General features: G+C 47.0%; 1 protein-coding gene across 2 annotated transcripts in view; it reads right to left on the bottom strand.

The window, feature by feature from the left end:
• The window catches only part of SEMA5B (semaphorin 5B), a 1,093,184-nt gene that overhangs the window by 312,933 nt on the left and 754,822 nt on the right, over nt 1–25,429 (bottom strand). For both annotated transcript variants that reach the window (XM_069616686.1, XM_069616687.1), the window contains one exon: nt 10,645–10,707. In XM_069616686.1, the coding sequence (XP_069472787.1) occupies nt 10,645–10,707 (63 nt within the window). The remainder of the gene's footprint in view (nt 1–10,644; nt 10,708–25,429) is intronic.

Below are 25,429 nucleotides of genomic sequence, written 5' to 3'. Positions count from 1 at the left end.
ATTACACGGATGGCGGAGAACCATGGTGCTATTAGCGCCATGGTTCATGCCCGTAAAATACCGGCACCGCCTTGGCGGAAAGGGGAATTACGGCCCCATTCCAAGGTTGACGTGGCGGTAATTCCCCCTTCCACCATTGCCCTTCCCCATTCCCATTTTTGGCCCATGGGGCTCAATGGGAATGGGGAAGGCGCTAATTACGGTACCGCAAATTGCGGTACCTTAATTAGCTCCCTGGGTCCCTTTGCGGGTTGGTTTTTAACGCCTGCAAAAAGCAGGCGTTAAATCCCCCAACCCGCAAAGGGACCTCGTAGTAAGGCGGCAAGGATTTACCGGTACTGGTATTTTACCGGTACCGGTAAATCCTTACCGCCATCCGTGTAATGAGGCCCAAAGACTGGGTTTGCGCCCCATTCATGGAACACTCAAATCATCTAAAGCCAGGATCCAGAAAGCTACCAATTGCTCTCAGACTGGACAAACGCTCTGTCTCTGCTGTTAGGCACCTTAGCGGTATCCCCAGTTTCTCGTTGGTCTCTCGCGTTCCAATTGCAAAGACTTCTGACCTTGCCGTGTCACAGTTTGCAAACACATTTAACCTGGCTATTGGGGGGTCCACCTTCCAGCTCTAGAGAGCCATCATCTTCCCCCGAGATTGGGACTGAGACCCTTAAAGTTCCTAGTTAATGATTTCACCACAAGGGCCCAAATAGAAATAGAGGAAAGAGGCAGATGCAGCACACCTCGACAAATGCCAAGGTGCCAGTGATACACAACATATAAGGGGCAATGGTCTGTTTCAGCCAGACCAGTGCCACAACGCCTTTTACACTCAACATTCACATGCAGTCTAACACTGTCCACCAACCTGTGACAACGAGCATAGGATTGTGTACCTCTATGCAATGAAATGAGGATATTGTTTATAGCAGAGATACTAAAGAAATGAACCCTTTTAAAAGAGAAAGCTGAGAACCAACTCTTATCTCAGGTTCTTATTAAATTGCCAGTCTGTACTTGTGGAACTTACATCTGACTAGCACAATGTCATGCTACACGTGTGTGGCAACCTCCACAATCCAGCACGGCAAAGACCTTGCTCACCTTGGGCCAGCCGTCTTTATTTGGAGTGGTGCCAGGCAAGGAGCCATTGGTGGGGCCGGCTCAAGCACAGTAGGAGGACATTTGCGGTGACTGAAGCTGGAAGCAGTCTCAGGAGATGCTGCTTTCCACATGGTCCCATGGCATGGGCGCCACCATGCTGTCACGTGTATGCAGCTGCAGAGGACCTCTGCCAGCTTTCTGAGCATGCACGGTGTACCGTGTACTTGCTACTGCTATGGCAACGTTGCCAACATAAAAATCACAACCTATTTCTGGCGCTGCGGGAGGCATATGTTGGAAGGGCAGACTAGTGCACCCTGCGTCTCAATGCTCCAACCCTGCTTGCAGCCCGTGCCTTAGTTTTCTGCTCAGGGTGTAGTCCTTTCAAACCTTTCCTCCAATCCCTTCTTCCCTTGCCTGCTTGTCCTCCTGATCCTTTGCTTTTTATTCCCTGGCCCTTAACCTGTTTCATCCTTTTCTGTTATTACAGGTGTGTACCTTCTTTGCAATCCTGCTGCGTCTGCAGTCTTTGCCAACTCTGCTTAATTATCACCCGCCTGTGTATGCAGTCTTTGCCAACTCTGCTTAATTCTCACCCGCCTGTGTGTGCAGTCTTTGCCAACTCTGCTTAATTCTCACCAGTCTGGGTATGCAGTCTTTGCCAACTCTGCTTAATTCTCACGGCCTTTGTATGCAATCTTTGCCAACTCTGCTAAATTCTCACCTGCGTATACAGTCTTTGCCAACTCTACTTAATTCTCACCAGTCTGGGTATGCAGTCTTTGCCAACTCTGCTTAATTCTCACCGCCTGTGTATGCAGTCTTTGCCAACTCTGCTTAATTCTCACCCGCCTGGGTATGCAATCTTTGCCAACTCTGCTTAATTCTCACCTGCGTATACAGTCTTTGCCAACTCTACTTAATTCTCACCCGCCTGTGTATGCAGTCTTTGCCAACTCTACTTAATTCTCACCCGCCTGTGTATGCAGTCTTTGCCAACTCTGCTTAATTCTCACCCGCCTGGGTATGCAGTCTTTGCGAACGCTGCTTAATTCTCACCCACCTGTGTATGCAATGTTTGCCAACTCTGCTTAATTATCACCTTCCTGGGTTTGCAGTCTTTGCGAACGCTGCATAATTCTCACCCACCTGTGTATGCAATCTTTGCCAACTCTGCTTAATTCTCACCCGCCTGTGTATGCAGTCTTTGCCAACACTGCTTAATTCTCACCCGCCTGTGTGTGCAGTCTTTGCCAAATCTGCTTAATTCTCACACGCCTGTGTCTGCAGTCTTTGCCACTGTGCTTAATTCTCACGCGCCTATGTATGCAGTATTTGCCAACTCTGCTTAATTGTGACCCGTCACTCGCCTGGGTATGCAGTCTTTGCCAACTCTGCTTAATTCTCACCCGCCTGTGTATGCAGTCTTTGCCAACTCTGCTTAATTCTCACCAGCCTGTGTATGCAATCTTTGCCAACTCTACTTAATTCTCACCCGCCTGGGTATGCAGTCTTTGCCAACTCTGCTTAATTATCACCAGCCTGGGTATGCAGTCTTTGCGAACGCTGCTTAATTCTCACCCGCCTGTGTATGCAGTCTTTGCCAACACTGCTTAATTCTCACCCGCCTCTGTATGCAGTCTTTGCCAACACTGCTTAATTCTCACCCGCCTGTGTATGCAGTCTTTGCCAACACTGCTTAATTATCACCTTCCTGGGTTTGCAGTCTTTGCGAACGCTGCATAATTCTCACCCGCCTGTGTATGCAGTCTTTGCCAACTCTACTTAATTCTCACCCGCCTGGGTATGCAGTCTTTGCGAACGCTGCTTAATTCTCACCCACCTGTGTATGCAATCTTTGCCAACTCTGCTTAATTATCACCTTCCTGGGTTTGCAGTCTTTGCGAACGCTGCATAATTCTCACCCACCTGTGTATGCAATCTTTGCCAACTCTGCTTAATTATCACCTTCCTGGGTTTGCAGTCTTTGCGAACGCTGCATAATTCTCACCCACCTGTGTATGCAATCTTTGCCAACTCTGCTTAATTCTCACCCGCCTGTGTATGCAGTCTTTGCCAACACTGCTTAATTCTCAACCGCCTGTGTGTGCAGTCTTTGCCAACTCTGCTTAATTCTCACCAGCCTGGGTATGCAGTCTTTGCCAAATCTGCTTAATTCTCACACGCCTGTGTCTGCAGTCTTTGCCACTGTGCTTAATTCTCACGCGCCTATGTATGCAGTATTTGCCAACTCTGCTTAATTGTGACCCGCCACTCGCCTGGGTATGCAGTCTTTGCCAACTCTGCTTAATTCTCACCCGCCTGTGTATGCAGTCTTTGCCAACTCTGCTTAATTCTCACCAGCCTGTGTATGCAATCTTTGCCAACTCTACTTAATTCTCACCCGCCTGGGTATGCAGTCTTTGCCAACTCTGCTTAATTATCACCAGCCTGGGTATGCAGTCTTTGCGAACGCTGCTTAATTCTCACCCACCTGTGTATGCAATCTTTGCCAACTCTGCTTAATTATCACCTTCCTGGGTTTGCAGTCTTTGCCAACTCTGCTTAATTCTCACCCGCCTGTGTATGCAGTCTTTGCCAACTCTGCTTAATTCTCACCAGCCTGTGTATGCAATCTTTGCCAACTCTGCTTAATTATCACCTTCCTGGGTTTGCAGTCTTTGCCAACTCTGCTTAATTCTCACCCGCCTGTGTATGCAGTCTTTGCCAACTCTGCTTAATTCTCACCAGCCTGTGTATGCAATCTTTGCCAACTCTACTTAATTCTCACCCGCCTGGGTATGCAGTCTTTGCCAACTCTGCTTAATTATCACCAGCCTGGGTATGCAGTCTTTGCGAACGCTGCTTAATTCTCACCCGCCTGTGTATGCAGTCTTTGCCAACTCTACTTAATTCTCACCCGCCCGTGTATGCAGTCTTTGCCAACTCTGCTTAATTCTCACCCACCTGTGTATGCAATCTTTGCCAACTCTGCTTAATTATCACCTTCCTGGGTTTGCAGTCTTTGCGAACGCTGCATAATTCTCACCCACCTGTGTATGCAATCTTTGCCAACTCTGCTTAATTCTCACCCGCCTGTGTATGCAGTCTTTGCCAACACTGCTTAATTCTCACCCGCCTGTGTGTGCAGTCTTTGCGAACGCTGCTTAATTCTCACCCACCTGTGTATACAATCTTTGCCAACACTGCTTAATTCTCACCCGCCTGAGTGTGCAGTCTTTGCCAACTCTGCTTAATTCTCACCCGCCAGTGCATGCAATCCTTGCCAACTCTGCTTAATTCTCACCCGCCTGTGTAAACAATCTTTGCTAACTCTGCTTAATTCTCACCCGCCTGTCTTTGTGGTGGTTCTTTTCCACCAGCGGAACCAAGCCTCTCAATTCCCTCTCACCATTGCTCTGCCTGTTAATTGATGGAATAGTTCCATGGTGTGTTGTCACCACTGTGGCAGGTCCAGAGGTGGGGTCCACGCACTTGAAGAAGTATAAAGGGACCACTGAAGGGTCAGAAGAACATACTTATGTGCACAAGCATGTGACATCAGTGTGAAGTGCATCTTGACAGACGAGTACTGCAACAATCCTCATGGATTTTAGGAACTTACTCACACCATGTCTTTGTTTATTCATGCATACATGTAAGTATGGGGACTTCCATAGCACACACCCAGCTGGAAATCAAAGGAGCTCAGTACAGTAGAAGGGGGTACAGTATACAGACCATTTAAAGCCGGGAAGGGGGAGATGGAGAGTCTTACTGGTATTCAGAGATTAGAAACTGGTGATATTTGTTTAATGGATTTTTTTTTAATTTATTTGTGTATAACAGAAATGTATGGGCAACAGGGCCATCCCGATGGTGTTTGTGTTTTTCTATAGAGAATAAGAAGGTTTGTTTTTGTGTTTAATCCACCTTTGATTTCCAGTTTTCCAGCTTAGTGATATCATGACTTCTAGAGATGGAGAATTGTTAGGCCATGTAGAAAGGTGCCTTCCCTCTCAATGCGCTGAACATGACGCAAGCGGCCTTAAAAGTGTGGTTTGCATGGACGGTCAGCCAGTTTACCCACCGGACCTCCGTGGATGAACCGGATGTGGTCAAACATCTTTGCACCCATGATGAACTGCATAGGGGATGGGTGAAGGCTGGCACGCCTGTGAAGAAGGCGCTCCCACTGTCCAGATGGGAGAGGACGAAGGCCCGGTCGACAGTTCTGAAAGATGAAGGCTTGATCTTTGACATGAAATCGAGTTGGTATCAGACAGTAGGTGTTTGGAGATGTGACCTTTGAAGAAGAAGCCAAGATCTATGGTAAATCCAAGTGACTGGGTCCTGGGAGTGAGTGAGGGGTGACTAAAGCACGAAAGCCTAGGCAAGCTCCACAACCACTCATTCTGTGTTGACCAGCAAATACAACCAGCTGCCCTCATCTGCTACACCTTCAAAATGTCTTCCCTATTACCCAGCTCTAGCTTAATGCACATTAATGTACCTCTCAGTGTATTTGCCTGTTCCTTGTGTGAAGGGCTGCTTGGTAAAATACAATGAAATGGAATAGGCATTTTTGTGAAGGGGGCTCTGACAGCTGAAGTCACCCCTAGAAATACATGGCCAGGTGGGTGGGAAAGGTTCAGACTCTATACGCATCGGCTTCTACAAACACAATCAACAAGGGTGCCAATGTGTTGTTATTTTCTGTACTGGGCATCTGCCCACCTGAATCAGGACTGAGGGTGCACCTCATTTCCCTGAAGCAAACAAAGATACGAACTGGCAACCATTAAGTGAAAGGCTGCTGCCAACCTCTTAAGAACACATACAGCGGCAGAATGTAAGTTGCACACCCCCCCGTACTTGCGGACCATTGCACTCCGAGATCTATAACCCTCCACTCAGCTGTGCCACCAAAATAATGGGGCCTCCTCCACAGTACTGTTAGGGCTGCAGGATTTCTTGCACAGCTTAGAAAAGAATAAGGTTTTGCAAATCTGGGCGCACGAGAGGTCAGTCCCAGTATGCTAACCAAACACACCCACTGGTTTCCCACAAGGTCCTTTCCTTTTCTCTGGTTGACTAGAGAGCAGGCAAGGGTCTCTAGAAGGAACACATATGCACGTTTCCAGAGCAGGTCATCCAGGCTGATGAGGCCTGGGTGCCTCCCCTTTGTAAAGTGCTAAGTTAATCCTAGACATGCATCCATATATACTGGTGAGATTTCTAAGCATCCTATTATATGTTATTTATTTATTTATATATATATATTTATAACACGTCGAAGCTCGCAAGCAACAGGGCGCGACATTGACACGAGGACAGGATGATTCATATACACTTATGAAGCCCACTCTTAATAAAGGCATCATGGCTTATACATGAACGTGTTGTCGTTATGGTTAATAGGTGTGATCATTGAATGAACAGCAATGTTTACATTATTTAGCGGGAGTGAAGGGGGCATGTGAATTGCAAGATGGGGTGGGCGATCCATAAAAGGGAGCAGCTTCCCAGAGAGGTCTTATGAAACTTGGGGACCAAAACCTGACATATTCTAACTGGGAGGGGCTGGGGCAGAGTGAACACAGAAGAGATACAAGACAGATGGCTTGATTGCTCATGGACCAGGCCAAAGGCAGCAAGCAAGTGTTGCATCGCCGGTCCTTCCGGCCCCACCCTGTAATTATCTATTTTGGTGATTTTCGGGTACGCTATTGTTGGACTCCTCGAACGACCTATTCATCTCAATAGCTTCATTGAGGGTAACATCTCCGTCTATCGGGCGACATTCCCATACTTTGCATTGCACATTATTTATTTTATTTCTTATTTCGCGCCACATGCCCCTGGGCCTCAGGGTACACACTATAGGTTTGCCCCTATTGCACTCATTGATAACACCCATACATTTGAAAAGGGCTACCAATGGCAGCCGAGCCATTACACAAGCTTCCACCCCTCCCCCAGTTCTTAGTGCCCTAGTGAACAAACGGTAGCGTTCCAACGCTACATTGCGCTCCTTTCTTAAAGGGTTCTCCAGTTTTCCTAAAGCAGTGCCATGCAGTCTAACATCGCCCTGGGTTTACCTGTCTGCTGCTGAGTTGGACCTCCTTGTTAGGTAAATGTCAGAAGACTTGTAACCCTTCAGTTCGCAGACAGTTTAGCACTATCGCATTTTTTTTTGTCCATCGGTCTAGTGACTGCCACCAGCTGCACGCGGGGATGTATACCTTAAGGCATATACCCTGAGCTCCACTGCCATAAGTGGGTCACTCAGCAAAGCCAAGAAACCTGGCAGAGAATTTGCACCCGAATTTCTGCATAGCATGCACATCTGACCCCCTTCTAGATTAAGGAACTAATTCATAGAATAGTTTTGCCGTGCAAAGGCTAGGCAAAGTCATTTTGCACTGCTAAAATTACTATGCACAACCTTGCCCAGACTTTGCACTGCAAAAATACACTTTGCACAGTTCCATGAATTGTATATGTGTTTTATATAGCGCTTTACGCCAAAGCGCTGTACATAAGAACAAAAACAGTACAAATAATGAAGTCAATATTTAAAACACAAAGTATTTCAGCAATTGCAAAAAATCCTCATTAACCAGATAAATTAATCAAGGTTTCTGTCGGCAGTGCAAATTCACTTTGAACCGGGCAAATATTCCATGAATCGGGCCCTTAGGGTCTTAGAAGCATAGCTCTTGGCACTTGGATTTGGTTTTGAATGTGCATATATTTTCTGTAAGCACTGTGCACTGATCTCAGGCCAAGTGTGCGCTTAGCAGCACAATCCAATGGAATGAATTGAGCACTATGATTTGGTGTGTTCTTAGCCATATCTATATATAACAGTATTTGTAATTGTCATGGTTTTCCTTTGCTTTATTTCCTTCTTCTGTTGTAGCATTCCCTCTTCAGCATGGCACCTCCTAAGTGCAACTGCCTCTGTCCACATCAGCATGTGCGCAGGTGATAACCAGTGGGCGGGAGCGGTTGGGAGCGGTGCTCTTCTACTTTTTTTAATTACGTTTTACTGTTCCTATATTTTTATTTTAAAAAGAAACTGTTCTGGAATGGTTTAGTTTTAAAATAAAAGTCTAGGAAGCAGTTGAAACTTGCACTTCAATGCACTGCACTGAACGTTCCCTTAAACAGCAGGCGCATTTGGTTGGGGGTTTGTATTGTGTGTGGAAGGTGGCACGTCAATGGGGTTTGTGGGGAGCAGGGCAGGCCAGCAGGGAACATAGTTCCACTACTTCTTATACCACTGCAAAAGCCCTGCCCCCGTAGGCATGGCCAGAGGCATGTTCACTCAGTCCCAACTCACACGGATGTTGCACACTCTTCCCCATGCTGAAGTAATACACTTCTGCAGCACAGGCATCCTCGCATTGAAGTGACTGCTCCTACACCACTGGCCCCTCTGCGTGCTGCGGCAAGTGCGTGGTGGTGATGCACACTGTTCTGGAGACTCTGTCACTGGACAAAGCATTGAAGAGCACATGCCTCCAGTTGATGGCGAGGCCCGGACCAATGCATAACCAGTGGAGCCAAGAGGTTGGCGACTGTTACCTATACTGTGTTTCCCCAATGATCACTGAAACATTGTGTAAGTGTTGGCAATAAAAAGGCTGTGGTTTTTTATTGTACACTACGTAATATTACACAACATAATAGTCATAATAATAACCATATCATACATAATGTACACTTTTGGGCACGAGGTCCAGGGTTGTGCCCTCTGGCCCGTGCCGCCTTCCTCTTCCCACGACGACATGGGCCCCGTTCGTGGCCCTGTATTTCATTTCTCCTTTTTCTTTTCTTGGGTGGGTGGGTTCTTGGGAAAAGAGAAAGTCCTCTGTGTACGCAGATGACTCGTGGAGCACTAAGGTTGTGTTTTTTGCTGCCCAGGCAGCACCTTATATCTTGGTAGAATACCCCTGGGCAATGCATGTGTGTGGGGGCCGCTTTCCGCGCCCCCGGCCGGCTGACGCGGACTGCAGTTAGCACCTCATGCTCATGGTGACCATTGTCGGTCACTTGTTATTACTTCCTGCCTACTGCTCTCTTTTTGTGTGGGTGCGGTGTCCTCATCCTGCCTGTCTTTGTAGCTGAGGGAGAGGGGATGGGTATGGGCTGACCATGTGTCTGTAACATGTGTTCTGCCGATACCCCTGTGCCCTTCTTGCCCCCCCAGGTTACTTGCCCGCGCTTTCAAGCTGCGGGGTGGCCCCTCAACATCGCTGGCTAGGACCTGTCGGCAGGCCAGGGGTGGACCACACCAAAGCTGGAGGATGCAATATCCAAACCTGCACTCCCCCATGACAGTAGCTCTCAGTCCTGGTGTGCAGAGTGTCTGGGCCGGTGTGAGTGGGCACCTCCTCACCGACTGTGCCCAGGTCGCACGGCTCACACCGCAATCACTGTGGTAGCACGAGAAGGCTGCTCACACCTGCAAGAACAGGCAACAGGCAACCTCAATGGCTGCTCCCAGGACTTTGCAGGACCGTCCGAGTGCGTCACACAGCAGCTAACTTTAAACGTGGTGCCCCTAAACAGGCAGCGGAGGGTTAAGCTTGCTTGTGAGGTGCTCGCTGGACATCCTCGTCGCCAGTGACGGGACCACATTATGCTGGAGAAGCTAAGAGAAGGCCCCCCTCCCCAGACACCATTCCAGGAATCCACGTCTCATTGGTCCAAACATCACGGGAGAACCGGGAGAGGTGATGACGCATTAAACTTTCCACCTGGAAGATCATTTACAGGTGGATGCCAGCCTGCTACACATTTTAAAATCGTTTTTGGGCCACATTTGTTACAATTTCTAAGTAAAATAAATCAATGTCTGGAATACAGTGTTAAATTCTTAATTCATTTTTTTAAAACGCGCCTGGCATTAACCTCTGCTGATTTTATGGCTCACGTGACTAAGACCAGCATGTTGCTGCCCTCTCACTGCCCTGCAGACAAAATTGTTCTGCAACAATTCAGGAGACGACATCCACACAAAGATGCCGGCCCCCGCTCCGACTGCTGAAAACTGTCTTTTCTGAAGGGCTGCGTGCGAATGTCATCACCCCAGCAACATGTTTGTGCCAGCGCATCACACCAGAACATGCGCTTGTCTGTAATTGGAGGGAACACAAGGCCCAGCGTGGACGGTGGCCAGGAACTTGTCACGTTGGGGCTGGGAATTAAACAATCAATCCAGCCGTCCCGCCACAATGCCGCCGTGGCCTGGGTACGCCACCACGCTGGCCTCTCACTGGTCGCAAATTATCGCGCTTCCAGCAGCGCATTACGTCAAAGTTCACGCCGGGCAGTTCCAATAAACGTGAACCGGGGGTGCCTTCCAGACGGCCTTTTAGGAGGTTTATGTATGCGTGCACTTGGTTCCAAAACATTATGGGCTCTGAATAGTTCAGCTGGTGTCAGGATTTCCTTCTGTTTGGGTGTCTGTTTCAAAGTGCGCGGGATAAAGGGTTGGGATGTGGGGTCTGTGTAATAGGCCCAACTTACCTCAGTCTTCCCTTTGCTTTGACAGGACCTCCTGGTGTCTTCGTCTGAACTCCATTCGGTTGCCTAGGAAACATAAAAAGCACAGGTCACATGACGCGGCTGTGAATCCTCCGTTCTTGGCTAGCACCCCTCATCGTGGGGTGCTCGAAGGGGTAAAGAACTAAAGTCAATTTATGCAAACAACTTTATTTCAGACTTTGCGGCAGCTTCTGCGGCCATCGGAGAGCAAGCAAACATTTATTAGCACGCGGCCCGGCGCGTGAAGCCACACACATGGTTAACAAAGAGAGGGACACATTTTAATTTGCATGCAAATACGAAGGCTGATTATAATTCAAGTGGTAGAGTCAGCAAACATACTCTATACACCCAGGCTCCCCAAAGCGCCCAAACCTTTTTATCCCACCAGAGCAATTTCTCCAGTGAGGAGGGTGTTGCTTTATTCCTTGCAAAACTCTGGGATTCAGTGTTGTTGGCTGAGCAAGGGACAAAGGACACGTTAAACAGGCCTCTGTCATTTAGACAACAGAATAGGAAGTCAGAGATTGGGATGAGAGCCAAGACTTTCCGCTTTTTGCACAGATCTCGATTTCTGAAATTGCAGAACAACATACCTCATTATAGAGCAGATGAGAGTATCAGGTACCCTTTATTTATCAAATATAGTGGTAGGGTACCTTGTCTTTAATCAATAATAATGTTCGGGTATATGTAACCATACATGTGAATGTTTTGCCCACATTAAGCAGCTGAACAGGATCTGGGTTGTTTTACCGAAGACAAAAGAATTGCGGGATTGACCGTAGTCCATTTGCCGCAATTCTGTTTGTACTTAAAACAACACTAAATGTACCCCTCGATCAAACCCCAGCCGCAGCCGCTCCTGCAGCGTCAGTTCCGTCCCTCCAACATGGGTCCGATCTGATGCTGCTGGGTCCCTTTTTGCTAGTTTTTTATTCTTTTTTTGGGTCCCCCCGCTTCCATGGTCAAGGAAGTAGGGGGCACACCCCCTGCAACCCATAATACCGAATATGGGCATCGGGGGACACCCCCGCAAGTCCTGCTCCTTATATTCGGTATTTTGGGTTTCGGTTAAATGGTACTGCCCAATTAGGTCAAATTGTATACAACAATTTTTATTCAATCAATTTGGGTAATTTCGGTAATTCTGCTGAATAAGATTCCAATATTGTTCCACTGAAAGGTATAAGCCATTACTAGCTGAGAGACTATATACCGGCTTCCAACAAGTGGGAGGTAGAAACCCTGCATGTTAGTCCCACCGCTATACAGGCTTGGTTTCACGAAAACACCTTAACGCCCAACCTGGGGGAGCCACAGGCTACCGCCCCTCGCCAAACTGCGTGAAAACAAGAACTATGAATCGAAACGTGTTGGGCAGACAATCCATTGCCAAACTCCCAGTCGGAAAGGGACATGCATCCTGCATTATGAACCTGATCCCCTAGACTTGAGCCACCACTGGGATTTACATGGAAGAAACACAGGGAAACGGCATTGGAGTTCCTGCACTCTTGAATAAGGCAGGCTAGTCCCTGAAGGCCAACCAATCCACTAACTGTTCATGAAGGACCTAAAAAGTGCCCTCATCTGGCAGTTGTATGGTGGGTAGCTCATCACAGCGGTACCACCACAACTATTCCTATCTGGCCCATCATCGAGCAAGCCTCCACCCTCCCCAAGAGGCATGATTCTACGTGGCTATTTGCACCCATGAAAGTCATCCGGCCCTACACTCTGACTATTGTGCCGGCCATCCACCAACCCGACATAAAATAACATATTGCTGCTCAAGGAAGCTATTTTATATGTTTTGTACTGCACTTCATGACAGGTTATGCTGCTTTAGAGTGCCATTATTTGACAGATGGGGGAAGGGATGTAAAGAAATTGCGGATCGAAGGGATTCGGGTGGATATAGAGAAGATAGTTTACATGAGGCATTCTTTCGCAGTTGGGAAGTTTTTTGCCATCTAGGTTATTATAACATACATAGTAACATAAACAATAGTTTGGGAATAGCTGATAGTCTTTCGTGGAAAGCTTGATGCAACAGGGTGATCTTTAACGCCTTGGTGAATTTCCTGGTCTTTAAGCGTTCTTAGATAGAATTAAAATAAAAACAATTCCTGAGGGAGCTTCGGGGAAAGGCTTTCGCAAGATATAAAATTCAGGTAAAAACATGTCTGGTGGCGTGGTCATGATGTCCAGAGACACCTACTCGTGATAGTTGTGCACTACTTTCGGAACTTGAAGCCTTACAGGGAGATTTGCAAGATCCTCAGAAAAAAAGCAATGGAATTTGAAAAAGCCTTAGGTATACACTCAGATACAAGAGTAAGCAGAAAAATGAGCCAAAACCAGGCCTGTGTGGGCATTCCCTGTCATGAACTTCCAGGAATCCCGTAGAGCAACGGTTACAATACATTTTATTGGTAAAAGGTTGAACAAGCAACTATAGCATTACAAGCATTAATGAAAAAAATATAATCACAATAGCATCACACTCCCTCATTAAACAACACATTAGAAGAGGAGAAAAATAGCCATTACAAAAACAGGAACTTGATATGAAAATACTGTGGCGTATAAAGGGCATGGTCAAACAGTCCATTAACATCATTAGATTTAAAAAATCCTTCTCCCCCTTAAATTCATCAGTACCTCTTACAACATTAGAACATAAATGTGTGAAGGTCACACTCTTAGATATGAGAGAGCTCCTTTGAAGCCCTCCCCAAGAAGGTGGCCAAGCCGTCTCAAGCGGGATGCTGGCAGAAAGAACCAAGCAATGAAAATATGGGCCTCAGTTTCTCGGTTTACACCCTGCACTCTACATAGCCGAGCACATTTTCAGTTCTGGTGTTCCCTCTCAAGCACATTGAAACCGAGGACATTCCCCAGTGAAAATCATGAACCCCCTACGACTATCTCTCTGATGGTGTCTTTGATGCACTGCATAGAGATCTGCAACTCAAACCTCGGGGAGAGATGGGAAGGCATAGATAAAGAGGCTAGTGGGGGTAGAACAGCTCAATATCACCTTTGATTGCTTCAAGAGGTTGACGTATCCATGGTGATCATGCAAGTCTTAGGGACATTAAAACCTGAAGCATCCTTTCCTATAGATAAAGAACTGACCATGTACAGGGCGAAGTTCGGATATCACGCAAGAGGTGACCAAGGAGGGTGTCCGGGGCTGCCTGACAAGTCATGAGCAAACCTAAGGTGGGCAACCTTCGCACATGCCTTGATTGAAGACACCCTACTTGACTAAGGGTGCATTTAGGGAGGCCATAAATCTTTAACAGATCCTCCTCTCCAGTCGATTGTATTCGAAACCCAGGATGGATCCCCAAGTCTCAATCCCATAGGCAATAAATAGGGCAACTGATCAGACCAAACCCGGTTTAATTCACCACATTTGCATGATAACTGATGAGCCTAACACAGGATGTAACTCAAAGGTTGCCTTATATTATACGTTCCTGGTGATTAATTCCTATTATAGCATGCCCACTACATCACTCCGACAAGACACCACAAATAGGGTGCAACACAGCAATTTTGCCTGATATTGGACCCTTCTTGTGAGGCATTAATGATGACTAGTGTCAGCCGCTGCTTGCCCTCTATTCATCAGAAGGCATGCTCACTGTATCACACTGATTATTTCACAAAAAGTTGTAACACACCGAGTTTGCCTGGAACTAGTGACGCCCAGAGGCGGATATAATGGTTGCCAGGCAGACAAATGGCGACCAGGCCCGTGTCCCAGGCCCCGCCCGTGCGCACAGCACAGGGCCATTTCTGTTGGGACGTCACTCCGGTCCGAGTTGAGTCGTGTGTGCGTTTGCTCTGCCCTTCTTTCACAGCATTGAAAGTTTAGCCTAAAATTGTGAAAGAAGAGCAGAACTGTTTAGGGTGTGCATTTGTTATGTGGGGATGGGGAGGCAGGCTACCAGGTATGAGTTACATGTTGGTGTTGGAGGCAGGGCACCAAGTATGGGCCAGGTTTCTATTCTTATTCGCTAGCGCCACAGTTTCCTTCCCTAGGCGCTACACTACAGTCCGAAACTGTGAAGGGGACTCCATTTCTTGGTGGGCTTTTCTTGTGAAAAGCACGCTGAGCTGGGGACAGACACGAATGAGAAAGCCTCACTCCATCCCACTCCCCCATCACGACCTGCACCGGAGAAGGGAAAGCCTGCCTTTGGCTGGATGGAATGAACACAGGCTGAGGCCCCGTGCAGTGCCGCCTGCACTGATGCGCGCCCTGGAGGTGGGGGCTGCCCCAGAGGATGCCCCAGGACAGGGACCGTCCCAGGCCCGGTGAGTCAGAGCCTCAGGGGCCGGCTCAGAGGGGCATTCATGGACCGCAGCTGCCCAGCTCCCTGGCAGCACACAGGCTGCCATCAGGGGCCCACCTCGTTACCTCTGTGTCTATGTGCGTGTGTTTCTCTATCTTTCTCATCCTGCCCGCCTTCCTCTCCCTTCCCCTCCATCGCCCTATTTCGTTGTTCATCTGTTTCTCTACCATCCTCTCACCTGCGTTCTTCTCTCACCCCATCGCCCTTCCCCTTTATCCACGACTTCCTCTTCCATCCTATGTTCTGTCTTTCTTTCTCTTTACTGACTTTATATAATCTTTCTCACTCCCTCTCCCAGCCTCCCTGTCTTTCCCTATATTTATTTCTCCTTCATTCTCATCCCTTCATCTCACTACTCCCTTGCCCCTCTCTGTCTCCCTCGCCCCCTCTTTCTCATTGCCCTTCTTGTGTGACCACACTTAACTCCGCCCACCCAAAGCTCTGCCTCCATGACCCGCCCACCTAGGGCCCCGTGCCAGCTGCTCCCCACGGGGCCCTTTGCCTTAAATCTGCCACTGGTGATGCCACGGTAGCAGGTAATAATATCCCTATATATTATGGTCGCTGTATAAAATGTCGCTGGGAAAAGGTTGTGGCGACATTATATAGGTGACCATATATGTATAGGGACAGGGGCAGGGGGAGTTGCGGGGGTGTCCCCCTCTCCCGATGAAGAATAAAAAAGGGTTTGGGGGTTGCGGGGGTGTCCTCTGCATGTTCCATGTAGTAATGTCCCCACAAAAAACAGCCATTTTTCAGCGATTATTTTGCATGCCGATATTTTTGAGGGGACATTATTACATGGAACTGACGTCATGCCATCACTTAGAAGGCACACATACCACATCACACTGAGCGCTTCGCAGTGTTAAATGAACCTGAATTGTTGAATCTCTGAGAGAGGTTTGGCTTGCAGGCCAAAATCACCTTTAAAGTGAGTCTACAGCCATCTGTTGATGTATCACCAACCCACTCCCTCCACCACCAGCGGCTCAGCCGCAGTCATCTAGTAGATTTCAAGTTCTCCCCTCTGAATAAAACACGCCACCCAAGAGATCACGGCCAAAAACTACATAGAAGCACACCAGCAGACAGTACTAGGGACCTTCCTTGACAACTGTGAACGAGGATAGAACAGAGGCAAAGCGTTGGTGTTGGAAGCAAGAACACACAGAGAAACAGAGGTTCGAATCCTGGATCCGCGCTTAGAAACCGAACTCAGTTACGGTATTGGGCGCGTTATAAATTAAAATAAATAAATATTAGGTTTCACAATTCCACTCCATCTCTACCCCAGCCCCTCTGCTTTTCTCTCACAGCCACATGCAATGAGGACAAAATGGCAGAGGTGCTCCATACAAGACCATATTACATTACAGTTGGATGATGGCTCATAACTATCAGCCTTTGCTTTCAACAACTACATCTAGGTGATGCGTGCGTTTTTCCGGTGGCAGACTCTGCCTGAGCCTTGACTTCCGGCGGAACTCCCATGGTAAGCGGCTGTAGGCTGGGCTGTGGGGTGCCTCTCAGGGGATGTATGTTTTACATTATTCTAGCCGAGATAATGTGCTCAGCATCCGATTGGGTGACCAAAATCCGTTGTTAAATTAAATGTCCGCCATGTATTCAAGATCCTGAATCCCGAGTGACAAAATGAGACTTCATTAAAATGTAGACTCCCGTTTAGCCATTTAAATGATATGCTAATATTCCCGCGGTTAATACATGTGGCACGCCGTGCGTCACATTACGCCTAATCATGTGATGACAGGAGCTTTCACTGGTACAAATTAGACGGACGGCTCTTCAACACGTTTACTCCGTGATTTTAAAAATCTGACAGCAAATATTTTAAAAGTATGGCCTGCAGCTGTTTCTTGCATCAGGAGCTGGCGATTTGTGTCGCTTATGAAACACGAACTATTCGTGAACTCTAGACTCGCCTTTTCAATATTTTAAAAAAATACGAGGGTCCCCTCGCCTGGGATGTTAAATGTGATGCCATTTCCTTTCATGACATCACAGGTAAAAGGCCACGTGACGTCACTTCCGCTCGCTGTTTCCTTTCTGTGATCTCACAGTCCAATGTATACAGGTGTGCTCGTTAAGCATTGAGAGGAATAGTAAAAGTCCACTGGTCCGTGTAATGCTGCTGCATAACTATGCAACCGTTTAAGCCATGTTCACGAGACAACCAAATGTGCTGCATGCATACATTGCCAAGATTCTGGAGCACCTGAGAGGGAGATTTTGCCACAGAAAGCAGGAGAAATGTTCCCGCATGGATTGCATTGGGTTAGAATTATTTTAGGTGGAAGAGTCTCATGTCGAAATCCGGAGGGTTGGCATGTAAGTATATGCGCGGCTGCACGGCTGCTAAAATGCGATGCACTGGTGTAACAGAGCAGTGCGGTATCACGTAATATTATCCCCACCAAAAATATTGCTGTATATATGGTCGTCGGGAACGGCCATAGGTGATATTTATAGTTCGGATAATATTAGGGATTTTTGGGAGTTGGGTTGCGGGGGTGTTCACCGAAGGTTCCATGCCTTAATATTGTGCAAAAATTTGACAATATTTTTGTATGGCGTTATTTTTGCGGGGATATGAATACATGGAACCAGCAGTTTTACATATTGCTAGATTTTGACTACGCCGGTTCCGGAATCTGCAGCTGTTTCTTAACATCTGTATGCCTATTTTATAGTATAGCTTTCAGGCTCTGGCTGGTGGGCGTACATGGGGTTTAACAGCCCGCCAGCCTGGGCTTTGGTAGGCCTGAGTGAATCGAGGGCCTCAGGTCGGGCTGCTGGATGTTTATCCCCATGTCCAACCTCAGCCGTGGTGTGAAAGCTATTCACACCCTGGGATTTACCGGGGTGCGGATAGCTTATATATTTTTTTCCTCAGACGGGAGATGAGCTCTGCGTGAGCCCATTCCTCATCTAAGAAAAAAGAAAAATGGCAGGTAAGCAGGAGTTGGGGGGAGGGGAATTGGGGTTTCCTAACGTGGGGAGGCAACAGGGAGATCCTCCCTGTTGGCTCCCCATGTTAGATTGTTAGATTTTTTTTAAAGAGGAACAAAAAAAACACCACCCGGGTAAGGGCCTCGGGTTGCTGGAGCAGGGGGCGGGGTTTGTTTATTCTCGGCCGCTGTTTCAGCCACCTGATTGGCTGAGCGCCCTTCCCCGGGTGCGAATACTATGACGCAGTCTTCTGACAAGTTACAAAACGGTCAATCACTTGCATATTTTACAAAAATCATATGGGTCATGTGATTTAATGTAACGTAAAATTCCCTTGTATTTCGCCACATCTGCCCTTTTGATGGCCTGAAGCACAAGGTCTTGTATGAGATGGAGGGGGAGTTAGAGGAGGTACTGGTAGAGGCAAGGTGTGATATCTGAAGAGTGCAATCTGAAAGAACCTGTTGTCTGCGTGCTAACAAATGTTTAGGTAAGTTGTAATGCGAGCCCTTGTGGTATGTGTATGGTGTGGCTGTTGTCACACATGACACCTGGGACCAAGAAAGGCACCAAGGGTTAAGTTCAAAGATTTTATTTGGGGACTGGTTACACAGTGGGTAGTACAAATAAATGGGGGTTCTCCAACTTAAAATAAGGGTCAGGTGATTCTAACCCAAAAAGGTCTCACAATGTCATTCTTGGTCTCTACTAGGGTTCTCTGGCCTTAACACGTTGGGCTACAGTTCAAAAGGTGCTTGCCAAGTCCTTCTCATTCACAAGTGGTTCCCTGCACGCTTTAGATCAAGTTCAAAGTCCAGTTGCAGTTTCTGATGCACTATTCCGACGACTGGGTAGACGTGAGAAACGAAACCACCAGGCTATCTAGCATGACATCTTGCCAGTCCAGAGTCTCTGCAGTAACAGGTAGGGAGAGGTGGAGAGGCAGTGTGTCAAGACTTAACAATACCAGTTGCCTCACCACTTCCAGATTTAGGCTTTCTAAGGCAGGTGGTAGTCGTTTTCCTGTGAAAGCAGCCAAACTCTGGAACTCTCTGCCACACCCACTTAGAGAAGACCAACCTTACCTGAATTTTAGACGCAACTACATTAACTCGCTCAAATCTACTGACCTGTAGTTTTGACTGCTGGGATATTTATACCTCGGTAATGTGTCTGTTTATTCCCTCAAAGTATCTCTTGACATATGCCTGCTGTATATATGTATCTCTCCTGCGTACAACCTGTATATATGTTTTATTTTTGCTTATATGTTGTAACCTGTAACTTAAGCCTTGCATCTGTCGTAATTGCTGCACCCTGATACCCCTGGGTCTGGTGTGCATTATAAATGAATAAACAAACAAACAAACAAACAAACAAACAAGTGTCTTCTTACTTGGACATCTATTGTTTCTTCGTCTCTCCTCAGTCTAATCATGTGCTGTCCTTCCTGATCTCCTTGCATTCTCTCCCCATGGTCTGGTTTGTATACAGCCTGGCCCGCTGGAACCTTCTGCTCTTAATATTTATGAATTGATCTTCTCCAGCTCACGTCCACCACCTGGGGATGGGCTCCCGAACTTCGCACCACTTCCAGTACTACCATTGCTATCTCCTTCTGTGGCCTTTAGTCTCCAATTGAGCTCTTCCTCGTCTACCGCTCTCCACAACTCCTCAATAAAGTTTCTGCTTCTCATCTTAAGCACCCTTGCCTTTCTTCACCACCTCAAGTCACCTTTGCTGCCCTTCCCTGAAACTATTCCTCCTCCTCATCATTATCCCAATCACTTTGAGACGTAGTCCCCTCTCCGCAATCACAGTCCTCATCCTCAAACTATTCCTTCTCCTCATTATTATCCCAATCACTTTGAGACGTAGTCCCCTCTCCGCAATCACAGTCCTCGTTCTGAAACTATTCCTTCTTCTATTCACTGCCACAATCACTTTGTTACATAGTCCCCTCTTCCTCCTCACAATCCAGTAGTATTCTGGGATTAGTATCTTTAGCAATCATTGTGTAGGACTGAGCTTAGAATGGTAGTATGGAATTATTAGGTTGGAATGTGGAAGGAGCGGAAGGTGAGGGTTCTGAGTGTGGCGCCTGGAAGAGACAGGAGAGAAGGAAGGAGGCATTGCAGTTGTGGGGCCTGTTACGGTTATGAGATCTTTTCATCTTGATAAATAAAGCAGTGTTGCTACCATTCCTGGAGACTGTGCATCTTTACTTCAAATCCCAAGCTCTGTTAGCTGTAATCTCCTCATCCATGTCCCTGATACCACCACTTCCTAGACTAGCCAACTCCACACTCTAGTCTTCACCACCAGTTCCTGCTGTGATCACAGCTAGCTTCTTGCTTTTATGTCCACCTCCTATTGTAACCACCACTTCCTTCTTACTGATGTCTACACCTCCTGCCACAAACTCTTACTCCTTCTCAGTGATGGTGGTACCTTCTATCACCACGTGCGCCTTCTTCCTAACACCACCAGCTCCTGCTCTTGTCACCTTCTGCTAATTGCTGATAACACCACCTCCTGGTATCATCACCTTCTTCGTCTTTCTGACCCCACTCCCTCTTGAAACTATCACCACCACCACCTCCTCTTACTAACACCATTACACCCTCTTATCACCTTGCCTTCTTGAAAACACCACCACCTGGTATTATAACCTCCTACTTCATATTAGTTACAACAACCTCCTCCTTCACCTTAGCTGTAGCCACCTCCTCCTCTCCACCGCAGTCACCTCTCCATGCTCCTCAAGCTCTCCAGTCTCGGCTCGCTCCAGACCTTTCCAGTCTCCAGCCTTCTCCAAACGCGAGCTTCTGGCTCCTGCAAGTTGAACCATCAGACTGGGCTGCTTGGCTTATATGGGGAGATACCCCTAGCCGAGATGGGACTTTTGGTGAGGTTCTGCTTCTGTGATTCCCAATTGTTGGAGGGCTGGGATACGATATTTCCGGCTTCACCTCAGTCCAGCTGAGGCTGACGGGGCTGGGCTAAACCTACATCAAGACTAATGTACATCTTGGATTTCATGTCTGTGTATGGAAGGGCTGGGAGAGCTGCCTATGCAGGGAACTGGCCTATGTGTCCATGTTGGGAAGGTAAGTACACTAGGGAGAGAGAGAAGAGGGGCGGGGGGGCAGGCATTTCTGATTTTCATGCTGTCTACGTTGGTCCCAGTATTTTAGCAAGTTTGTGGGTTTGTGGAATTCCCCAGGGGGCGCGTGATCCTGGATGGGTCTGCAAATCCTGCGGATGGGCCCGTGGACCCGGACAGGACTGCAAACTCACGGATCAGTTGTTGGATCCAGACAAGACTGTGAACCCTGCAGAACCTGCAAAAAGTGGATTTGCGGTATACCAGCCCGTGCATGCCCTGCCAATGACCTCTTCCAGGCCTAAATGGGCATAAAGGGGGTTTTGGGGTCCCTGGCTAGAAGAAAGTGCCTTATGTGTTCCCTAAAGTGTGATATGGATGTGGGAAGCACAAAAGAGTCCTGTGCTGGGTGACTGACCACTGCCATCGGGTCGAGGCTATGGGAGAGGGACCAGAGGTCCTAACACACCACGCCCATTCCCGTCACCCAATGCTTTGTTAAGGTACCAAGCCCTGAGTCACGTGGCTTGTGGCGGCAAGAGCCAGGCAGTGGAATTCATCACAGTATCATGGTTGGTTTGCTACTTACAAGGTCTTCCCTAAGAGCGAGGCTTAGTCAACGCTTGCTGGAGGGCTGTGTGTGACAAGCTGCTGGCAGAGGTGTAGAGTTTGGATGGTTTTAGTGTGTGCAGGGTAGGGGGACACTAAATGATTTTCACCTGCCTTTCGTGAGTGGCTAATCAATGTGCGTAAAATAAGGTGGAAAGAAGAATGGTGGGCATGTTAATGAGAGGCAAAAACTACAAAGCCATATATAGACAAATCGAACTTGGCAAAGTAGGCATGAATAGGGGGGATACGAAGATTACAATATAGCATTAACCCTCTGTTTCAAGCGCTGGAACAGGAGGTAACGGCCGGTAGACCAAGTTATTGGCCCGAGCAAAGGGCGGGAGGGCGGGGGGCAAGATGGCGGCCCGCGGTAGAGGCAGGCAGCCTGCAGATCCCATGGAACGTGGGTTGGGATTACAAGTTTCAGCCTGCTATTCACGGGACCCGATTGGCTGCGCCCCCCACCCTGGGAGCTAATGCACAATTGGTTGAATTCGTCAAATTCTTTCAACAAATTTAGCCACAAATATTACGTGTGGCGGTGGGTAATCGTGATATTAAATATAGGGGTGGTCAGCGGAGCTGCGGAGGGGGGGGGTCTACCCCTGCATATATTTGTAGCCAAATCGAATTAGAGAAAAAATAATTGATGAAATCATATTCGAACATTTCTTTTCGATGTAATTCCTTAGAACCGGAAAAAGGATAACATTAAACATATGGCCTCCTCCCCACACTGCTACCACTGACCTTTGCACACAGCTCACATGTTTCTTTCTCACTTTGCCAATGCCAACCCCGTGGCAGGTGTACAATTGCCAATTAATTTTACTTGCAAATGTAAATCACCCATTCACTGCACTGCTTTATAGAAAATTGCCACATCACGAATTGAGATAATTCTTTCAATCGAACGAACTGGATGTTTAAATCTATGTAGAATTATTCACAAAATCAGAGTTGACAACTTGGCCACATTCCTTGAAGTGCCCCTTTGTTCAATAGGGGCCTGTCAGGTAGCAAGACCTTGCCCGCTGGGCCACGTGGTCTCGAAATTCTGATTCAAAGCATTGACCTTCACTTCTGGAGGAAATGACAGGGCTTGATAAGGGTGTTGGAAATGAGCAAGTTGGCAGCTCTGACAGGCTACCTGAAGTCACAGCTGAGGCACAAGGTCCAGAGGTAAGTAAGGCAGCCTATACTGCATATGGACAGAGGAACAGAAGACACGATACATTTCAATATATTTCAGTAATGTTCATGGCCATCAATGCCGAGATTACATTTTATTTTTAATCGCCTCGTTAACTTTCGTAGGTGTCACTGCATTGAAGAGACCCCAGATCTACTAAAACGTATTATATTTTTATCTGCAAGTTTTAATCACGGCCAATTTTAATTTTCTCTATGTAATTTTGCGACATGAATTATAAATTGCTAATTATAGTCTTTTTCACAATCAAGCTGCTGCTTGTCCGCCTAATCCTAATGTATGCCATCTCCAATTGCAATGTCCTTTTGCACTATATTAAAAAAAAAGCTGCGCCGCAGAGGCTCTAATTTGCCGCTCTCAGTTCATACCTCGATGTGCAGATGTTCCCCGACGCCTCGTGCATTAACATCCAGCATTAACAGCCCTCATTACTGCTCACAGCATCATCGACTTGTTTTAGGAGATATGAGTGCTGCACGGGCAGAGTTGGCCGGAGTATGAAAGGGGCTACCTCCAAATGTACAGGGGACCTCCTCAAGCAAAGGGGCAGTAACCGGAAAGGGGTTAAACAATTAGGGTGCACTCTTCATTATTTCCGAATGGCTTAATGACCCTGACAGTAAATAAAGCTGTGTAGGGTGGATGGGAGATGTAGTCCAAAACAGCTGGAGAGGCAAAGGCTGCAGACCCCTGCCCTAGAGGTATGCAAGTGAATTCCAGGAGCTGGCCTGTCATCAGATAATGCTCTGGCCAGATGCGCTGCCTGTTGATAACTTCATATATCAGAATACCATAGCCGAGTCACAAGGGTGGTGTCCGCTAAAGCCATCCCAGCCGTTGTAGACCTTTGCATGACCAGAGAAAAATAACAGATATATTGAAGGTGTTTGTGGCTATGTTTTTTTGCAAAAAAAAGGAAAATGTATGTATTGTACTAATAATCTACATTGGCTGGCTCTTTCTTAAAATGAACAATGTTCATTTCAGATAAGCATGTCCTGTATATATTTTAGTCATGACAAGAAAATAACACTTCTCTTACTAACCAAAGCATTTTATCAAAATCTAGAAAAAACATTTAAATAGTTTTCTGATAGAAGGTTATCATTCCATGATGGATAAGTCAGGTACACTCCTATTGTACTCTTTCCAATATACTCCCATGAGAAAGACGATGATGACAAATAACACCAGTGAGGTCTCCATCCTGCTTTGCATAACATCAAAGAACATTTGGGGAACATACAAATGTCTACAGGTCTTTATATTGCACACATATGTCTGTCATAAAAAGTCTGTATATTTGAGTCCCTAAGAACATAATGCACACTAGGCTGGGTGTTAATTTAATTTTTCACAACACACAACCTAACATTAAATTGTTTGTTATAACAAACCATATATACTGATTTGGATAGCCTCAGGATTTGCGTGTGATGATAGGATGGCTATGACATCAGTCACTCCATTGGGTGCCAATGGCCACCTGGAAATAACGTTTCCTTTCCCTGCACAGAATGCACCGTTTTAGCTGGGTCTCTGGGTACGGATGGCTGTACAGCCTACACAAATTAAATGTGTGTACATATTGTAAGGGTGCAGAAGTAAGGCTCAGACACAATGTTGCAATAGTTTTGGGTACAGACTTTTATTAATCAAGAAAGGGTTGGAAAAGGGCCTCTCTGTCCCTAAAGCTAAGAGGGGTTTCCCTGCATCAAAGAAAACTAGTGAAATTGTCAGGAAGTCCAGAACTGAAAAGGCTGTCAAAGTGACGTGTCTCAAAAGCCTACCTCTGTCCCTAACAGTAACAACTTAAACCACCTGTGCCAGGCTGATTGCTTCCCAAAGTAAAGTGTTCATGATAGTTCCAACAAACAGAAAGATTTCCAGTCTTTCGAGCAAAAAGTGGTTAAATAAACAATGTTCATAAGTATAGGACTCCAGGGCTAGGGTTGTGTTCTTTTCCCCGAGACTAATTCTACTTTCAATCCCTTTGGGCTTCTAAGCCTTGTATTCATGTAGGTAAATGTCACAATTATGTTATGCCATCAACTTGGCACACTTCCCTACTAAGCATAGGATTATGTCCATTTTAGTTCCAGGGTCCTTTGTCCCCCCTTGTTCTAAACCTCTTATGTGGGTGCAGGTCCCAGACTCAAAGATGTGAAAAGCTTGGTTTACTCTTCTGCCAAACCGCTGTCCTCTCTATTTCTCTTACAGGGTCCCAGACTTAGTTCCTCATTTCTTCAGGCCTTGGCATTCCACATGGGTGCGGGTCCCAGACTCACAATGAAGGGTTATACTTGCTTGGTTTAATCGCCTGCCAAGCATACAACTTTCCCTTCCTTGCTCTTTCTTCAAATAGGGTCCCCTCTTATTCTTGGTTTCTCAGATGGGTGCGGGTCCCAGACTTGCACGTTGCTGTTGTATCTGTTTGCCTCACTCTCCTGCCATATATACAATGTTTCTCTTTTGATTGTTCTAGGGGTG

Source organism: Ambystoma mexicanum, chromosome 9 (assembly GCF_040938575.1).
Source record: "Ambystoma mexicanum isolate Mex_15411 chromosome 9, UKY_AmexF1_1, whole genome shotgun sequence".
Lineage (NCBI taxonomy): Eukaryota > Metazoa > Chordata > Amphibia > Caudata > Ambystomatidae > Ambystoma > Ambystoma mexicanum.
The sequence above is the reverse complement of the archived record's forward strand: the minus strand, read 5'-3'. Positions and strand labels throughout refer to the sequence as shown.